The 16,930-nt window shown below is 45.6% G+C and overlaps 1 protein-coding gene across 30 annotated transcripts in view; it reads left to right on the plus strand.

Annotated features, from left to right (window-relative positions):
- The window catches only part of PHLDB1 (pleckstrin homology like domain family B member 1), a 397,027-nt gene that overhangs the window by 289,343 nt on the left and 90,754 nt on the right, over positions 1-16,930 (plus strand). For 15 of the 30 annotated variants that reach the window (XM_069224766.1, XM_069224769.1, XM_069224774.1 and 12 more), the window contains 2 exons: positions 5,309-5,431; positions 5,518-5,620. In XM_069224766.1, the coding sequence (XP_069080867.1) occupies positions 5,309-5,431; positions 5,518-5,620 (226 nt within the window). Of the gene's footprint in view, positions 1-2,785; positions 2,960-4,122; positions 4,288-5,308; positions 5,432-5,517; positions 5,621-16,930 lie in introns of all 30 variants that reach the window. The other 15 variants (XM_069224755.1, XM_069224758.1, XM_069224757.1 and 12 more) reach the window with 3 other exon arrangements.

The raw sequence follows: 16,930 nt of genomic DNA on the forward strand, positions 1-16,930 counted from the left end.
TGGCTGGATTTGTCTCTGAGTGTTTGTACCTCATTTATTGTCTATGTGTATGTACAACAAATGCTTAACACTACTCCTTGGATAAGCCTACTGCTCGACCACACTACCACAAAATAGAGCATTAGTATTATCTATTTTTACCACTAGTTTACCTCTAAGGGGAACCCTTGGACTCTGTGCATGCTATTCCTTACTTTGAAATAGCACATACAGAGCCAACTTCCTACATCAGGCATCCTAATTTGAATGCACCTCAGCCATAAATAGGTGGTCAGTGCCTCTGGAAATGAAAATCCTGCTGCGTCCTCAAAAGGCCCCAAGCGAATCCAACTTTCTTTGTAATAAGAGGTAGTGTTAAAAACAAAACAAACAAAAAAACTTCACAAACCACAGTAAAGGCTGATACAGTGTTTCAGCACAGAGATGCTCAATGTTTCCACTTCCTGGCATCTGTTGCAGTGAGAAGCAACGGCCTTCTAAGACCCAGTCAGCAGCAGAGGTGATGCTCTAATCACTGGAACTAATTAGTTTTTCATGATTTGTGGAAGAAATGAGAACTTCATATGTAGGGGGCATAGAGGAGTATTCCAAAACTTTGCAGAGTACTTATACCCACCAATTGCAAACAAAATCACTTTGCTGTTGAAGGAATTCGGCTGTAGAAGGATTACACCATTCCATTCTGCATCTTACTGGGTAGTGTAAAAGGAACCAATGAAAAGCGATGTAAAGCAACCTTGAAATACAAGTGCATAGAAGAGTGTAGAATTACTGGATTCAAAAAAGAGCAGAGAAAGGGCCAGATACAAGAATAAATTGGCAGGCAGTGGGTACCCAAGGGTTTGGGGTGGTGTAAGAGGCATGAGAGTGGGGATAAAGTAGGCAGACTGAGAGGTGATATTACTGAGACTGTTTTTACTGAGACTGTTTAAGTGCTCCCACAAAGACGCTTGAAAATTATTAAAGATTCATGTGATTGGTGTGGCCAACCATCACTAACCTGTCCAAAAAGACCAAATGGCCCGTAGTGTCAAACGTTTCAAACGCCACTGTCGACAGCTCTCAGTAGAAAGCCAAGGGCACAATCTAAGGTGGATTTGGCCTCTTTCTCGGTCAAAAGTCCGACTGGCAACGCGGCAAACCACTTGTCTCACACACAAGTATTTCTGTCTGACCCCCAAAAAGTGTCATAGAATAGGAAGCAGTGTTTGGATTAGTAGAAGATAATGTTGATGCTAGACATTGGAGCACAAGTAACTAGAAACCCGCTTTCCACAAAGTAGGGAACTTCAGTGTTATTGTTGATTGGATCCTTAAGTATGGCTGATCACTGGGTGTCCAGTTGTCTGTCTACCTTTTCTTCAGCAGGCAGGTCCCTGGTTCTGGACAGCTCTGAACCCAGCTGTCCCTGGTGTCACATTTTCAGGCCTCTTAAGGTAATGGGGAAAATACTGGTTCAGTTATCTGACCGGATATGGCACTTGGGGTTAGCCACTGACCTTGTGTTAGAGGGCCCAACAGACTGCTATGCCCATGTTATTATAAGGTTCAAAGGAATCTCACCATTATTAAAACCCATGAGGTTAACAATAGTCCCCCCCCCCCCTCCCCACCCTTTTGTTTCAATTCAGAGTTGCCGTGGGCTTTTTCCTTCTTTTTAAGGCGGGGTTCTGTCAACTTCTGCATTCTAAAGCATCGAATATGCAGTACAGAACACTGCAAGATGAGTGTTCACTAGTCTGATCTGCTTTTAGAGGATCCTTCCTAATGTGCCCTCTGTTCTAAACAACAAAGAAATGTAATTTCTTACTTCTCCAACTCCTTCCGTCTGGCTGTTCCTGGTCACAGTGGTGTTTAAAGTGCCCCTTTAGAAGCTGGACTGGGTCACACTAGCATTTCTGTTGTCTCTGGTACTTTTTTGACTTGGTTATTTAACCTGGATTAAAGATTGATGTTGCACAATGTAAATTTACACATCATCTTTTCCTTCCCATTAATGAGCCAGTAAACCTTTCAGAATTTCCATACTTGATTTGACACAAAATTCTTTTGAGTCATTGGTTCTATTTGTGTTTTGCATTTGCAACAGTGCATGTGGGGCTTCATTGCCGAGTGGAACATGCACAACAGAAAGATGTTCACTGCTTCTCTTTTCCTTGCTGCTCCCAACCTTACACCATCTACCAGTTTCATTTTGTGGCCATCCAGTTGCTGTTTGGACCATTAGATTTCAAAGGCAATGTCCTCAGCCTCTGACCACCCTTTAAAACGTGCTTTTGTTATTGTGTCCCCTATGGAGTGGAAGTGCTTCAACCACCCACCCCATTCTGAAACCGTATTGTTCTGGATAGGTCTTGACTCTACTTGATTTTTTTTTCTTTTCTGACCAGCTTTGAGTTATACTTAAGTTGGGTTGGGTCATCATGCGCTCATTAGAGCTACAGGGTCCAAAGGATAACTGAACCTTGTGGCAGCCCATGCAGGCTGGTGGGAAACAAAGCTGTATAATTCTTTAATATTTATGGTTCGTTTGGCATTATGTAGGGCAAACATTTAAATAGAGGGTGTTTTTGTGCTAATCTGTGAACCTTCATCAGGACAGGCGGACTGTTGATTACTAAGCTATTGCTGTGTAACCAGTACAGAGGTCCTATCATTTTCTACTATATTTTCAACCATGCTGTTTATTTAAAGCAACTACCTCTTCTTGATTCTGTTGTTTTCTTTGCCCCTCCTAACTTTCTTGCTTTTTTCCTGCTGGTTATTCTTTGCTCTGCTGCTGCAGTATGTTACAGTTGACCAGCTGAATGAAATGTTGGGAAGCTTAAAAGCAGATGTAGGCCCTTTCCCTCCATCTGTGCCATTGCCCCACCAATGTCCTGGCTATGCCTTCAAAACTGTTCCACCTGCAGGCTGCCTCTCTGACCAACCTGTCTCCTCTGCTTCCATCTGCACTGAGGTTTGTGGTTCATGTGTGGTGTTTTTTGTGTGTTTTATTTGTGTGGTCATTCTCTCAAAACCATCCACACAGACTTGTACCACATCAATAAGCCCCCAATTAACATGGCTACTCTGGGCAACATTCTGTATGGTACCCATGGTTGTGTCTGTCCCTGTAAAAACTGTGTTGGCTTGTTGCTGTTTAATGAAGAATAGACAGGGAAGCTTTGTTGCAATATGAATCCATGAGAGTGTGCCTAGTTTCAAATTTATGTTTATATAAGGACTTCTTCCAGTGAGATTTCCGCCATTCCATGTAGTTGGGTGGATTTTACCTCTAAAATGACTGATGTGTGATTCTTTCATGATCTCCTTTAAAGTTGTGTGTGCCATCACCAAAACAGTCCACTTGTGTTCTAATGTGAAGTTTCTGTTATCCCATTTAACATTTGAGGCTTTCATGGTCTACTTTAGCCTCTCAGTGTATTACCCATAAACATGGTATATGCCAGTTTGACTCTTTATGAGCTCTTAACACCTTTCTGCATGCCACACAAAACTTTTTGGGGTGTGTGTTAATGGACGGCCGACATCCATGATCCACTTTAACCTTTATGTTTAAGACCCGGGTCCACCTGCCCCGTTACCTTTTAGTTTTGCGTTCTTGAGAAAGGCCATTCTCTTGTAACAGGTTGAAAGAATCAGCCAATCTGTCTGTGCAAAAGCTCAGTTGTCTCCACCAGCCTTTGCTGTAACCACCCCAAAAACTACTTGATTGAATCTCCATTAGGGGTTGGGTTAATGGCATTTTAATGGTAGTGGGACATTTGTTATTCCTTAGTGGCGGAGAGGCACCGATTTCAGAATATATTAGAAGGTTTGCGTGCTTTCTGCATGGGCCCCACTAAGAGAGAGGCATTGAGTCCTACTTGCTTCAAAAAACAAATGCTTGTGGTTTATTAAATTAGTTAAACATATCTTATCTCTGACATCACACTGCAGGGATGTTCGAGTGTCAGGCATTCTTGTTTTGTATCTTTTGGTAACTGGCATGGTTTATTTTTATTTTCCTTATCTATTTTCTATGTCCCCATCTCTTCTTTTTGTGTCACCTCATCACTTCTACCCTCCTTGTTGGGCATTTTTTTTGTTATGTCTGTCTCGCACTCAATCTTTCTTCAGATGGAGACGCAGTCTCACGTGTGCACATCACAGGCACCGGCCCTTGACTTAGAGAAGTGGTACCAGGAAATCACAGCTGGCTATGAGGCCTCCTCCTCTCCCCCTCTGCGCTCATCTCCTCCTCCTCTTCCTGCTAAATCTCTATCCTCTCGCAAGCCACAGCAGGTAACTTGCACCTCATGGGAGTTTGCACTGCCAGCATGTTCTTTCCTCCTCGTGCCTCAGCCAGGAGATCTCACTTTTTGCGGCACTGTTTGTCACACCCTCCTGTGACTGTTACCCTTGATTTTTGATGCAGGTGTGCAGTGAAGGCTAGGGGAAGGACTGGCCTCCTGTTGGGAATATACACATGTAAAAAATCAGTACCCTTACCGAGGGTGGGTCATTCCCACCTCTAAAAGTGTAGAGATGGCCTGGTGCAGCAGAGTACAAATCGATATGTAGAAGCTTAAAAAAGGAATAGTTATATTGGTGTTTTGGTGTTTGAACTTTGAAGATCGGGGATCCTCACAAATAAAAGATTTGAAAAATGGAGTGATGTGAATAGCTAGGGTTTGAAGATGCATGATATGGCTGATCATTCCTAGAAAAGGAGTGATGTGATGGGTCAGTGCTTGAAGTGTTGTGGTCCCATTTGCCAGTGCTTGAAAATGAATTAAGCCATTTGCGAGTCTGTGGAATGTTGATGTGAAAAGCCGGTGTCCAAAATGAAATAAATAAATAAAATCTTTTTGCAAGTATCAAAGACATTGATGTGGCTGTCACTGCTTGCAGTGGAGTGATACGATTGACTAGTGACTGAAATGGAGTAATGCAATTGGGCAGTTTTTTTTAATGGCAACTCCTAAGGTTATGTCCTGATTAATAATGTGGATGCCCCACACATACTTGTGGTTTCAGCATCGCTGTATTGGGTACAGGTGATAGAGCTTGTGGATGTGTTGTGTGATTGCGATTCTCTAATCGATAGCTATGTGAGACCAGCTTAACTCTCTAGTGTACATTTTGGTTTGAGACAATTGTCAGTCTGCTTGCTACCTGACCAGAAGCCTTTTGTTTCTTGGTTGAAAATGAGAGCTCATTACCCTGTTACACAGGACATACGGGGGTGGGAAAGGGTCCATGTGTGCTGGGGGACCAGAGGTGGGTAGGTCATACACTGATCCTCACTCTCCTTCCACCACAGGTTTATCGCTCCAAGCTGGACAGTGACGGCGGTGGTGGTGGGACCCTGCCACGCATGAAGAGCATCTCCCCTGCTTCTTCTCACTTCACAGTATCCACTCTGGGGCGTAGTGCTTCCCCAAAAGTATGTTGAAATGGAAAGATGGTGGTGAGGAGGAAGGAATCGCAACCTGAGCTTCTTTTAACTTTCTGCTTCTTTTCCACTCTCAGAGCCCTCTCCTGTCTCAGAATGGGACCGGAAGCCTGCCACGGAACTTAGCAACGACATTGCAGGACATTGAAGCCAAGCGTCAGCTGGCCCTACAACAAAAAGGTAGGTGTGCTTTGCAGGTTTGCATCTGCAGGCGGTAGTTGCTTGTGTTCATGTATCAGGAGAATGAGTGATAATGATAATGATTGTGTGTGAATGAGTGTGCGATGTTAGCCTTGATGGTGGCGTGTGTATGTGCTCGTAGCCTCTCATCAAGAGAATGAGTGTGCAAGACTTTAATCAAGAGAATGAATGCATGACCAAGGCCTTACAGGAAAAAGGTTACTACATGCCTGTGGCCCTGCAGTAGAAGGGACAAGTGTACACTTGGCGTCCTTCAGAATAAAGATGATTGCACTCTCTTTACCCTGTGGCAGAAGTGTTTGTGTGCGCTTGTGGTCCCGCATCAGAAGGTTTGATGTGGAGTGCATGCACAGTGTACACTGTACAGTGGTGGCTGTTTGGCAGAAGGGAATCACCTTGCAGCAGAATGGTGAGGGCATGCTCAGGTCTGGCATTTGATGGGTGACTGTGTGTTTGAAGCATGCGTCCACCCAGGACAAAGAGGTAAGAATGTTACTACAATGAGTAATGTTTTAGCTAAGTCTCTGTTTTGTCATTAGTAAGTGCCCTACTTGTGCAAACAAGGGAAGTCTGGTTGATGGTAATGGTCCAAGCAGACATTTTGGTAACAATTGTGCATAAAGTGAGGATCAAAGTATAGGGTTTGGGTTGACACAATGCCTATGACTGATGTGTAAAGAGCATGTCCAATCCAGTGTTGGACCTTGCCAAAACAAGAGGAGTTTTTATAATCTCGATAGTGGAATTCTATTCCCCATATATTTTATATTAAAATATTAATAATAACAATTACCATGAAATGTGCATCAACAAACAGTTGCCTCCAGGCCTAGCCACGCTATTAAAATGGCTTATATTTTAGAAACAAATTGTTCGATGGCATATGTTGCTGCAGATACACATGTTTGGCACAGTCCGCTGCCTGGTGTTGGGCTCGGAGTATTACAAGTTGTTTTTCTTCGAAGAAGTCTTTTTTGGTCACGGGACCGAAGGACTCCTCCCTCTTCGGCTCCATTGCGCATGGGCGTCGACTCCATCTTAGATTGTTTTTTTCCGCTGTCGGGTTCGGACGTATTCCTTTTCGCTCCGTGTTTCGGTTCGGAAAGTTAGTCAGAATCTCGGAAGAAAGCGTCGGTATTGTTCCGTTCGGTATCGGGATAGTTAGGTACATCGACACCGATCATCGGAAGACTTTGGGGTAGCTTTGATTCCCCCATCGGGGCCTGGTCGGCCCGACCGCGTGCGACATCGAAGCCGATGGAACGGACCCCGTTCCGTTTCTGCCCAAAATGTCACAGTAAGTATCCTTATACAGATCAGCACTTGGTCTGTAACTTGTGCTTGTCCCCCGAGCACAAGGAGGATACCTGTGAGGCCTGTCGAGCCTTCCGGTCCAGAAAAACACTCCGGGACCGAAGAGCCAGGCGTCTACAAATGGCGTCCACGCCGACAAAACAACGTTTCGACGACGAAGAGGAAACATTCTCGGTTCCGGAATCAGAATCCGGAGACTCCGACGTCGAACAACAGCTACAAACTGTGAGTAAGACGTCGAAAAGTAAAACCATCGACAAAACAAAAGCCCAGGGGACGCCACTGCCAACAGGCCATGGCTCGACCCATAAAACAGGCGACCCGTCGAAGGCGCCGAAAAAGGGCACGCCCATAGCGAAGACACCCGACTCCGGTCGAGGGACCGCCATGGAGCAACCTCGGAGCCGAGAAAGCGGCTCCGAGAGACAAAAACAAGATACCGGCACCGAAAAACATCGGCACCGAGAATCCATGCCGAAAGGAACAAAAATTATGTCGGTGCCGAAACCGAAAAAAGATTCTCTCTCGGCGCCGAAAAATACCACACCTTCATCCTACTCAGAGGAACAAGGAATAAGTGGCCAGATGCACAGATTTGGACAAGAGCTCCAAAGTGTAGAATCAGACTACACACAAAAGAGACTGTACATCCAGCAAGACACAGGGAAGATATCAACCCTTCCCCCAATAATGAGGAAAAGAAGGATCAGTCTCCTCAAGGATGACGCACAACTACAAGCCAAAGTGGTCAAAAAAGTCACGCCTCCGCCCTCTCCACTACAACAGGCATCGCCGGCGCATACACCGCCACAAATGCACTCACCAGCGCAAACTACCATAAGTCAAGATGATCAGGATCAAGACGCTTGGGACCTATACGACACCCCAGTGCCGGACAATGATCCAGATTCATACCCCACAAAGCCGTCACCGCCAGAGGACAGTACCTCATACTCACAACTGGTGGCTAGGGCTGCAGAATTCCACAATGTCCAACTGCATTCAGATCCTATAGAGGATGATTTTTTATTTAACACCCTCTCGGCTACACATAGCCAATATCAATGTCTCCCAATGCTACCGGGGATGTTACGGCACGCAAAACAAATTTTTGAAGAGCCCGTAAAATCAAGAGCCATCACCCCAAGGGTGGATAAAAAATACAAACCACCACCCACAGATCCAGTGTTTATTACTTCGCAGTTACCACCTGACTCCGTAGTAGTAGGGGCAGCTCGCAAAAGAGCAAATTCCCATACATCTGGTGACGCCCCACCTCCGGACAAAGAAAGCAGAAAATTTGATGCGGCAGGAAAAAGAGTAGCATCACAGGCAGCCAACCAGTGGCGCATCGCAAATTCTCAAGCGCTGCTGGCCAGATATGACCGCGCTCACTGGGATGAGATGCAACTTCTCGTAGACCATCTTCCCCAAGAATACCAAAAAAGGGCGCAGCAAATAGTTGAAGAGGGACAAACGATCTCAAACAATCAAATCCGTTCTTCACTGGACGCAGCCGATACTGCAGCGAGAACAGTCAACACTGCTGTCACCATAAGGAGACACGCTTGGCTCCGCACTTCAGGCTTCAAACCTGAAATCCAGCAGGCTGTCCTTAATATGCCCTTCAACGAAAAAGAACTTTTTGGCCCTGAAGTGGATACAGCCATTGAAAAACTTAAAAAGGACACAGACACGGCCAAGGCCATGGGCGCACTCTATTCCCCGCAGAGCAGAGGCTCTTTCAGAAAAACTCCATTTAGAGGGGGGTTTCGTGGCCAACCCACAGACACCACCAGCCAACAAACAAGAACCACACCATATCAGGGTTCCTTCCAAAGGGGAGGTTTCAGGGGATATAGGGGGGATCAATTCCCAAGGAGTAGGGGAAGATTCCAGACTCCAAAAACACCTCCACCTAAACAGTGACTTTCAAGTCACGCAACCCCTTCACTCAACACCAGTGGGGGGAAGACTAAGCCAATTCTACCAATCTTGGCAACAGATTACAACAGACAATTGGGTATTAGCAATAATCCAACATGGCTATTGCATAGAATTCCACAACTTCCCACCAAACATCCCTCCCAAAACACGCAAAATGTCACCACAACATTTAGAACTTTTAGGACTAGAAGTTCAAGCACTACTGCAAAAGGATGCAATAGAGTTAGTACCAGTACAACAAAAAAACACAGGAGTTTACTCCCTGTACTTTCTAATTCCAAAAAAAGACAAAACATTGAGACCAATATTAGATCTCAGGACACTAAATACCTACATCATATCGGACCATTTTCACATGGTCACACTACAAGACATCATTCCACTGCTCAAACAGCAAGATTACATGACCACATTAGACCTAAAGGATGCGTACTTTCATATACCAATACACCCTTCTCACAGAAAGTACCTACGGTTCGTATTCAAAGGAATACATTACCAATTCAAGGTGTTGCCATTCGGAATAACAACTGCACCAAGAGTGTTCACAAAATGTCTAGCAGTAGTAGCAGCACACATCAGGAGACAACAGATACATGTGTTCCCTTACCTAGACGATTGGCTAATCAAGACCAACACAGTAAAAAAATGCGCAAACGACACCACATTTGTCATACAAACCCTTCACAAACTGGGGTTTTCCATCAACTATACAAAATCACACCTAGAACCGTGTCAGACACAACAATATCTAGGAGCAACCATCAACACATCAAAAGGAATTGCCACTCCAAGTCCACAAAGAGTGCAGGCATTCCACAAGGTAATAAGTGCTATGTTTCCAAACCAAAAGATACAAGCAAAATTTGTGCTAACTTCTAGGCATGATGTCATCATGCATAGCCATTGTCCCAAACGCAAGACTACACATGCGACCCTTACAACAGTGTCTAGCATCACAATGGTCACAGGCACAGGGTCAACTTCAAGATCTGGTGTTGGTAGACCGCCAAACATACCTCTCGCTTCTATGGTGGAACAGCAAAAATGTAAACAAAGGGCGGACATTTCAGGACCCAGTGCCTCAATACGTTATAACAACAGATGCTTCCATGACAGGGTGGGGAGCACACCTCAATCACCACAGCATTCAAGGACAATGGGATATACACGAAACAAAAGTTCGATGGCATATGTTGCTGCAGATACACATGTTTGGCACAGTCCGCTGCCTGGTGTTGGGCTCGGAGTATTACAAGTTGTTTTTCTTCGAAGAAGTCTTTTTTGGTCACGGGACCGAAGGACTCCTCCCTCTTCGGCTCCATTGCGCATGGGCGTCGACTCCATCTTAGATTGTTTTTTTCCGCTGTCGGGTTCGGACGTATTCCTTTTCGCTCTGTGTTTCGGTTCGGAAAGTTAGTCAGAATCTCGGAAGAAAGCGTCGGTATTGTTCCGTTCGGTATCGGGATAGTTAGGTACATCGACACCGATCATCGGAAGACTTTGGGGTAGCTTCGATTCCCCCATCGGGGCCTGGTCGGCCCGACCGCATGCGACATCGAAGCCGATGGAACGGACCCCGTTCCGTTTCTGCCCAAAATGTCACAGTAAGTATCCTTATACAGATCAGCACTTGGTCTGTAACTTGTGCTTGTCCCCCGAGCACAAGGAGGATACCTGTGAGGCCTGTCGAGCCTTCCGGTCCAGAAAAACACTCCGGGACCGAAGAGCCAGGCGCCTACAAATGGCGCCACGCCGACAAAACAACGTTTCGACGACGAAGAGGAAACATTCTCGGTTCCGGAATCAGAATCCGGAGACTCCGACGTCGAACAACAGCTACAAACTGTGAGTAAGACGTCGAAAAGTAAAACCATCGACAAAACAAAAGCCCAGGGGACGCCACTGCCAACAGGCCATGGCTCGACCCATAAAACAGGCGACCCGTCGAAGGCGCCGAAAAAGGGCACGCCCATAGCGAAGACACCCGACTCCGGTCGAGGGACCGCCATGGAGCAACCTCGGAGCCGAGAAAGCGGCTCCGAGAGACAAAAACAAGATACCAGCACCGAAAAACATCGGCACCGAGAATCCATGCCGAAAGGAACAAAAATTATGTCGGTGCCGAAACCGAAAAAAGATTCTCTCTCGGCGCCGAAAAATACCACACCTTCATCCTACTCAGAGGAACAAGGAATAAGTGGCCAGATGCACAGATTTGGACAAGAGCTCCAAAGTGTAGAATCAGACTACACACAAAAGAGACTGTACATCCAGCAAGACACAGGGAAGATATCAACCCTTCCCCCAATAATGAGGAAAAGAAGGATCAGTCTCCTCAAGGATGACGCACAACCACAAGCCAAAGTGGTCAAAAAAGTCACGCCTCCGCCCTCTCCACTACAACAGGCATCGCCGGCGCAAACACCGCCACAAATGCACTCACCAGCGCAAACTACCATAAGTCAAGATGATCAGGATCAAGACGCTTGGGACCTATACGACACCCCAGTGCCGGACAATGATCCAGATTCATACCCCACAAAGCCGTCACCGCCAGAGGACAGTACCTCATACTCACAACTGGTGGCTAGGGCTGCAGAATTCCACAATGTCCAACTGCATTCAGATCCTATAGAGGATGATTTTTTATTTAACACCCTCTCGGCTACACATAGCCAATATCAATGTCTCCCAATGCTACCGGGGATGTTACGGCACGCAAAACATTTTTTTGAAGAGCCCGTAAAATCAAGAGCCATCAACCCAAGGGTGGATAAAAAATACAAACCACCACCCACAGATCCAGTGTTTATTACTTCGCAGTTACCACCTGACTCCGTAGTAGTAGGGGCAGCTCGCAAAAGAGCAAATTCCCATACATCTGGTGACGCCCCACCTCCGGACAAAGAAAGCAGAAAATTTGATGCGGCAGGAAAAAGAGTAGCATCACAGGCAGCCAACCAGTGGCGCATCGCAAATTCTCAAGCGCTGCTGGCCAGATATGACCGCGCTCACTGGGATGAGATGCAACTTCTCGTAGACCATCTTCCCCAAGAATACCAAAAAAGGGCGCAGCAAATAGTTGAAGAGGGACAAACGATCTCAAACAATCAAATCCGTTCTTCACTGGACGCAGCCGATACTGCAGCGAGAACAGTCAACACTGCTGTCACCATAAGGAGACACGCTTGGCTCCGCACTTCAGGCTTCAAACCTGAAATCCAGCAGGCTGTCCTTAATATGCCCTTCAACGAAAAACAACTTTTTGGCCCTGAAGTGGATACAGCCATTGAAAAACTTAAAAAGGACACAGACACGGCCAAGGCCATGGGCGCACTCTACTCCCCGCAGAGCAGAGGCTCTTTCAGAAAAACTCCATTTAGAGGGGGGTTTCGTGGCCAACCCACAGACACCACCAGCCAACAAACAAGAACCACACCATATCAGGGTTCCTTCCAAAGGGGAGGTTTCAGGGGACATAGGGGGGGTCAATTCCCAAGGAGTAGGGGAAGATTCCAGACTCCAAAAACACCTCCACCTAAACAGTGACTTTCAAGTCACGCAACCCCTTCACTCAACACCAGTGGGGGGAAGACTAAGCCAATTCTACCAATCTTGGCAACAGATTACAACAGACAATTGGGTATTAGCAATAATCCAACATGGCTATTGCATAGAATTCCACAACTTCCCACCAAACATCCCTCCCAAAACACGCAAAATGTCACCACAACATTTAGAACTTTTAGGACTAGAAGTTCAAGCACTACTGCAAAAGGATGCAATAGAGTTAGTACCAGTACAACAAAAAAACACAGGAGTTTACTCCCTGTACTTTCTAATTCCAAAAAAAGACAAAACATTGAGACCAATATTAGATCTCAGGACACTAAATACCTACATCATATCGGACCATTTTCACATGGTCACACTACAAGACATCATTCCACTGCTCAAACAGCAAGATTACATGACCACATTAGACCTAAAGGATGCGTACTTTCATATACCAATACACCCTTCTCACAGAAAGTACCTACGGTTCGTATTCAAAGGAATACATTACCAATTCAAGGTGTTGCCATTCGGAATAACAACTGCACCAAGAGTGTTCACAAAATGTCTAGCAGTAGTAGCAGCACACATCAGGAGACAACAGATACATGTGTTCCCTTACCTAGACGATTGGCTAATCAAGACCAACACAGTAAAAAAATGCGCAAACGACACCACATTTGTCATACAAACCCTTCACAAACTGGGGTTTTCCATCAACTATACAAAATCACACCTAGAACCGTGTCAGACACAACAATATCTAGGAGCAACCATCAACACATCAAAAGGAATTGCCACTCCAAGTCCACAAAGAGTGCAGGCATTCCACAAGGTAATAAGTGCTATGTTTCCAAACCAAAAGATACAAGCAAAATTTGTGCTAAAACTTCTAGGCATGATGTCATCATGCATAGCCATTGTCCCAAACGCAAGACTACACATGCGACCCTTACAACAGTGTCTAGCATCACAATGGTCACAGGCACAGGGTCAACTTCAAGATCTGGTGTTGGTAGACCGCCAAACATACCTCTCGCTTCTATGGTGGAACAGCAAAAATGTAAACAAAGGGCGGACATTTCAGGACCCAGTGCTTCAATACGTTATAACAACAGATGCTTCCATGACAGGGTGGGGAGCACAGCTCAATCACCACAGCATTCAAGGACAATGGGATATACACGAAACAAAATTTCATATCAATTACCTAGAACTGTTAGCAGTATTTCTAGCGTTAAAAGCCTTCCAACCCATAATAACACACAAATACATTCTTGTCAAAACAGACAACATGACAACAATGTATTATTTAAACAAACAAGGAGGAACACACTCAACACAATTGTGCCTCCTAACACAAAAAATTTGGCAGTGGGCGATTCACAACAACATTCGCCTAATAGCACAATTTATTCCAGGAATACAAAACCAACTAGCAGACAACCTTTCGCGAGACCACCAACAAGTCCACGAATGGGAAATTCACCCCCAAGTTCTGAACAAGTACTTTCAAATTTGGGGAACACCCCAGATAGATTTGTTCGCAACAAAAGAAAACTCAAAATGCCAAAACTTCGCATCCAGGTACCCACACCGCAAATCACAAGGCAATGCTCTATGGATGAGTTGGTCAGGGATATTTGCGTACGCTTTTCCCCCTCTCCCTCTCCTTCCATATCTAGTAAACAAGTTGAGTCAAAACCAACTCAAACTCATACTGATAGCACCCACATGGGCAAGACAACCTTGGTATACAACTCTACTAGACCTTTCACTAGTACCGCATGTCAAACTACCCAACAGGCCAGATCTGTTAACACAACACAAACAACAGATCAGGCATCCAAACCCAGCATCATTGAATCTGGCAATTTGGCTCCTGAAATCCTAGAATTCGGACACTTAGACCTCACACAAGAATGCATGGAGGTCATAAAACAAGCTAGAAAACCTTCCACTAGACACTGCTATGCATCTAAGTGGAAAAGATTTGTTTACTACTGCCATGCCAATCAAATACAACCATTACATGCCTCTACTAAAGACATAGTAGGATACTTACTACATTTGCAAAAAGCAAATCTCGCTTTTTCATCTATAAAAATACACCTCGCAGCAATATCTGCTTACCTACAAACTACTCCTTCATCGTCTCTATTTAGAATACCAGTTATTAAAGCATTCATGGAAGGGCTAAAAAGAATTATACCACCAAGAACACCACCAGTTCCTTCATGGAATCTTAACATCGTCTTAACAAGACTCATGGGTCCACCTTTCGAACCCATGCATTCCTGTGAAATGCAATATCTAACCTGGAAGGTCGCATTTCTCATTGCAATCACATCCCTCAGAAGAGTAAGTGAAATACAGGCATTTACCATACAAGAACCATTTATTCAAATACACAACAATAAAATAGTTCTAAGAACAAATCCAAAATTTCTGCCAAAGGTAATCTCACCATTCCATTTAAATCAAACAGTAGAATTGCCAGTGTTCTTCCCACAACCAAATTCTGTGGCTGAAAGGGCACTACATACATTAGACATCAAAAGAGCACTAATGTATTACATTGACAGAACAAAGCTAATCAGGAAAACAAAACAACTGTTCATAGCTTTTCAAAAACCACACATAGGAAATCCAATCTCTAAACAAGGCATTGCTAGATGGATAGTCAGATGTATTCAAACATGCTATCTTAAAGCCAAAAGAGAATTGCCTATTACACCAAAGGCACACTCAACCAGAAAGAAAGGTGCTACAATGGCCTTTCTAGGAAACATTCCTATGAGCGAAATATGTAAGGCTGCAACCTGGTCTACGCCTCATACGTTTACTAAACACTACTGTGTAGACGTACTAAATGCACAACAAGCTACAGTGGGCCAAGCTGTACTAAGAACATTATTCCAAACTACTTCAACTCCTACAGGCTAAACCACCGCTTTTAGGGGAGGTAACTGCTTTATAGTCTATGCCAAACATGTGTATCTGCAGCAACATATGCCATCGAACTGAAAATGTCACTTACCCAGTGTACATCTGTTCGTGGCATTAGTCGCTGCAGATTCACATGTACCCTCCCACCTCCCCGGGAAGCCTGTAGCCGTTTAGAAGTAGATCATAAATCTTAAACATCTGTACATTTGTAAATAATTATTATAAACTCTTAACGTACATACATATTCACTCCATTGCATGGGCACTATTTATACCAAACAACTCCATCCTCACCCTCTGCGGGGAAAACAATCTAAGATGGAGTCGACGCCCATGCGCAATGGAGCCGAAGAGGGAGGAGTCCTTCGGTCCCGTGACCAAGAAAGACTTCTTCGAAGAAAAACAACTTGTAATACTCCGAGCCCAACACCAGGCAGCGGACTGTGCCAAACATGTGAATCTGCAGCGACTAATGCCACGAACAGATGTACACTGGGTAAGTGACATTTTCATTACTTCTTGTTTGAGGAATGAAAACCAAGAAGTCTTAAGGATAGTGGTGGGAGAAACGAGTGCATTCTCCAAAGTACCTTAGGGGACGCGCGCCAAACACTTTCTTGGGACAGAGGAGGCGGGCAGCAGCTGTGTGCTGCCTTTCCAATCAGGGCAGGAGCCCTTTAAAAACCAGTGAGCGCTCCCGCTCCGCGGGACGCGCGCCAAACACTTTCTTGGGACAGAGGAGGCGGGCAGCAGCTGTGTGCTGCCTTTCCAATCAGGGCAGGAGCCCTTTAAAAACCAGTGAGCGCTCCCGCTCCGCGGGACACGCGCCGAACACTTTCTTGGGACAGAGGAGGCGGGCAGCAGCTGTGTGCTGCCTTTCCAATCAGGGCAGGAGCCCTTTAAAAACCAGTGAGCGCTCCCGCTCCGCGGGACGCGCGCCGAACACTTTCTTGGGACAGAGGAGGCGGGCAGCAGCTGTGTGCTGCCTTTCCAATCAGGGCAGGAGCCGCGGGACGCGCGCGGGCGGCACCCGGGCGAAGCCCGGGCCAAGGGCGGGCCCGTCCTTCGCCCGTCATCAACCGGAAGAGGCCGGGCTGGGCCCCCCCCCTAACGTCTACTTCTCCTGCCTGTGGAATCTCCATCGGGGTGCTGTTTCAGATACTGTGTGAGTTTGTTACCAAATATGGGGAAAAGAAAGTCTAATGTTCAGAAGGGGGAAGCCGGGTCCAGCTCCCTTCAGTCCTCCATTACTAGTTATTTATCTTCTGTGATGGGGGCCATTGAATCCGAACTTGAACATGTAGAAGAAAGGATTGGGGCTGTCCAAAGTACTGTTCAACACCCCCCCTTGGAACCTACCATCCATATTTCCACTTTTCCAAGGACTGGTCCTTCATCACTGATCTCGCCTCTGAATACCTGCCAGTTGGGCGCCGATATACTCCCCACTACCGACCAAATTAATTCTTCTCTCCTTTTAGCTATTCCTCCTCCTGAAAGCTCTTGCTCTCAGGCCGATTC

The sequence above is a fragment of the Pleurodeles waltl genome, chromosome 3_1 (genome assembly GCF_031143425.1).
Source record: "Pleurodeles waltl isolate 20211129_DDA chromosome 3_1, aPleWal1.hap1.20221129, whole genome shotgun sequence".
In the NCBI taxonomy this organism is placed as follows: Eukaryota; Metazoa; Chordata; class Amphibia; order Caudata; family Salamandridae; genus Pleurodeles; species Pleurodeles waltl.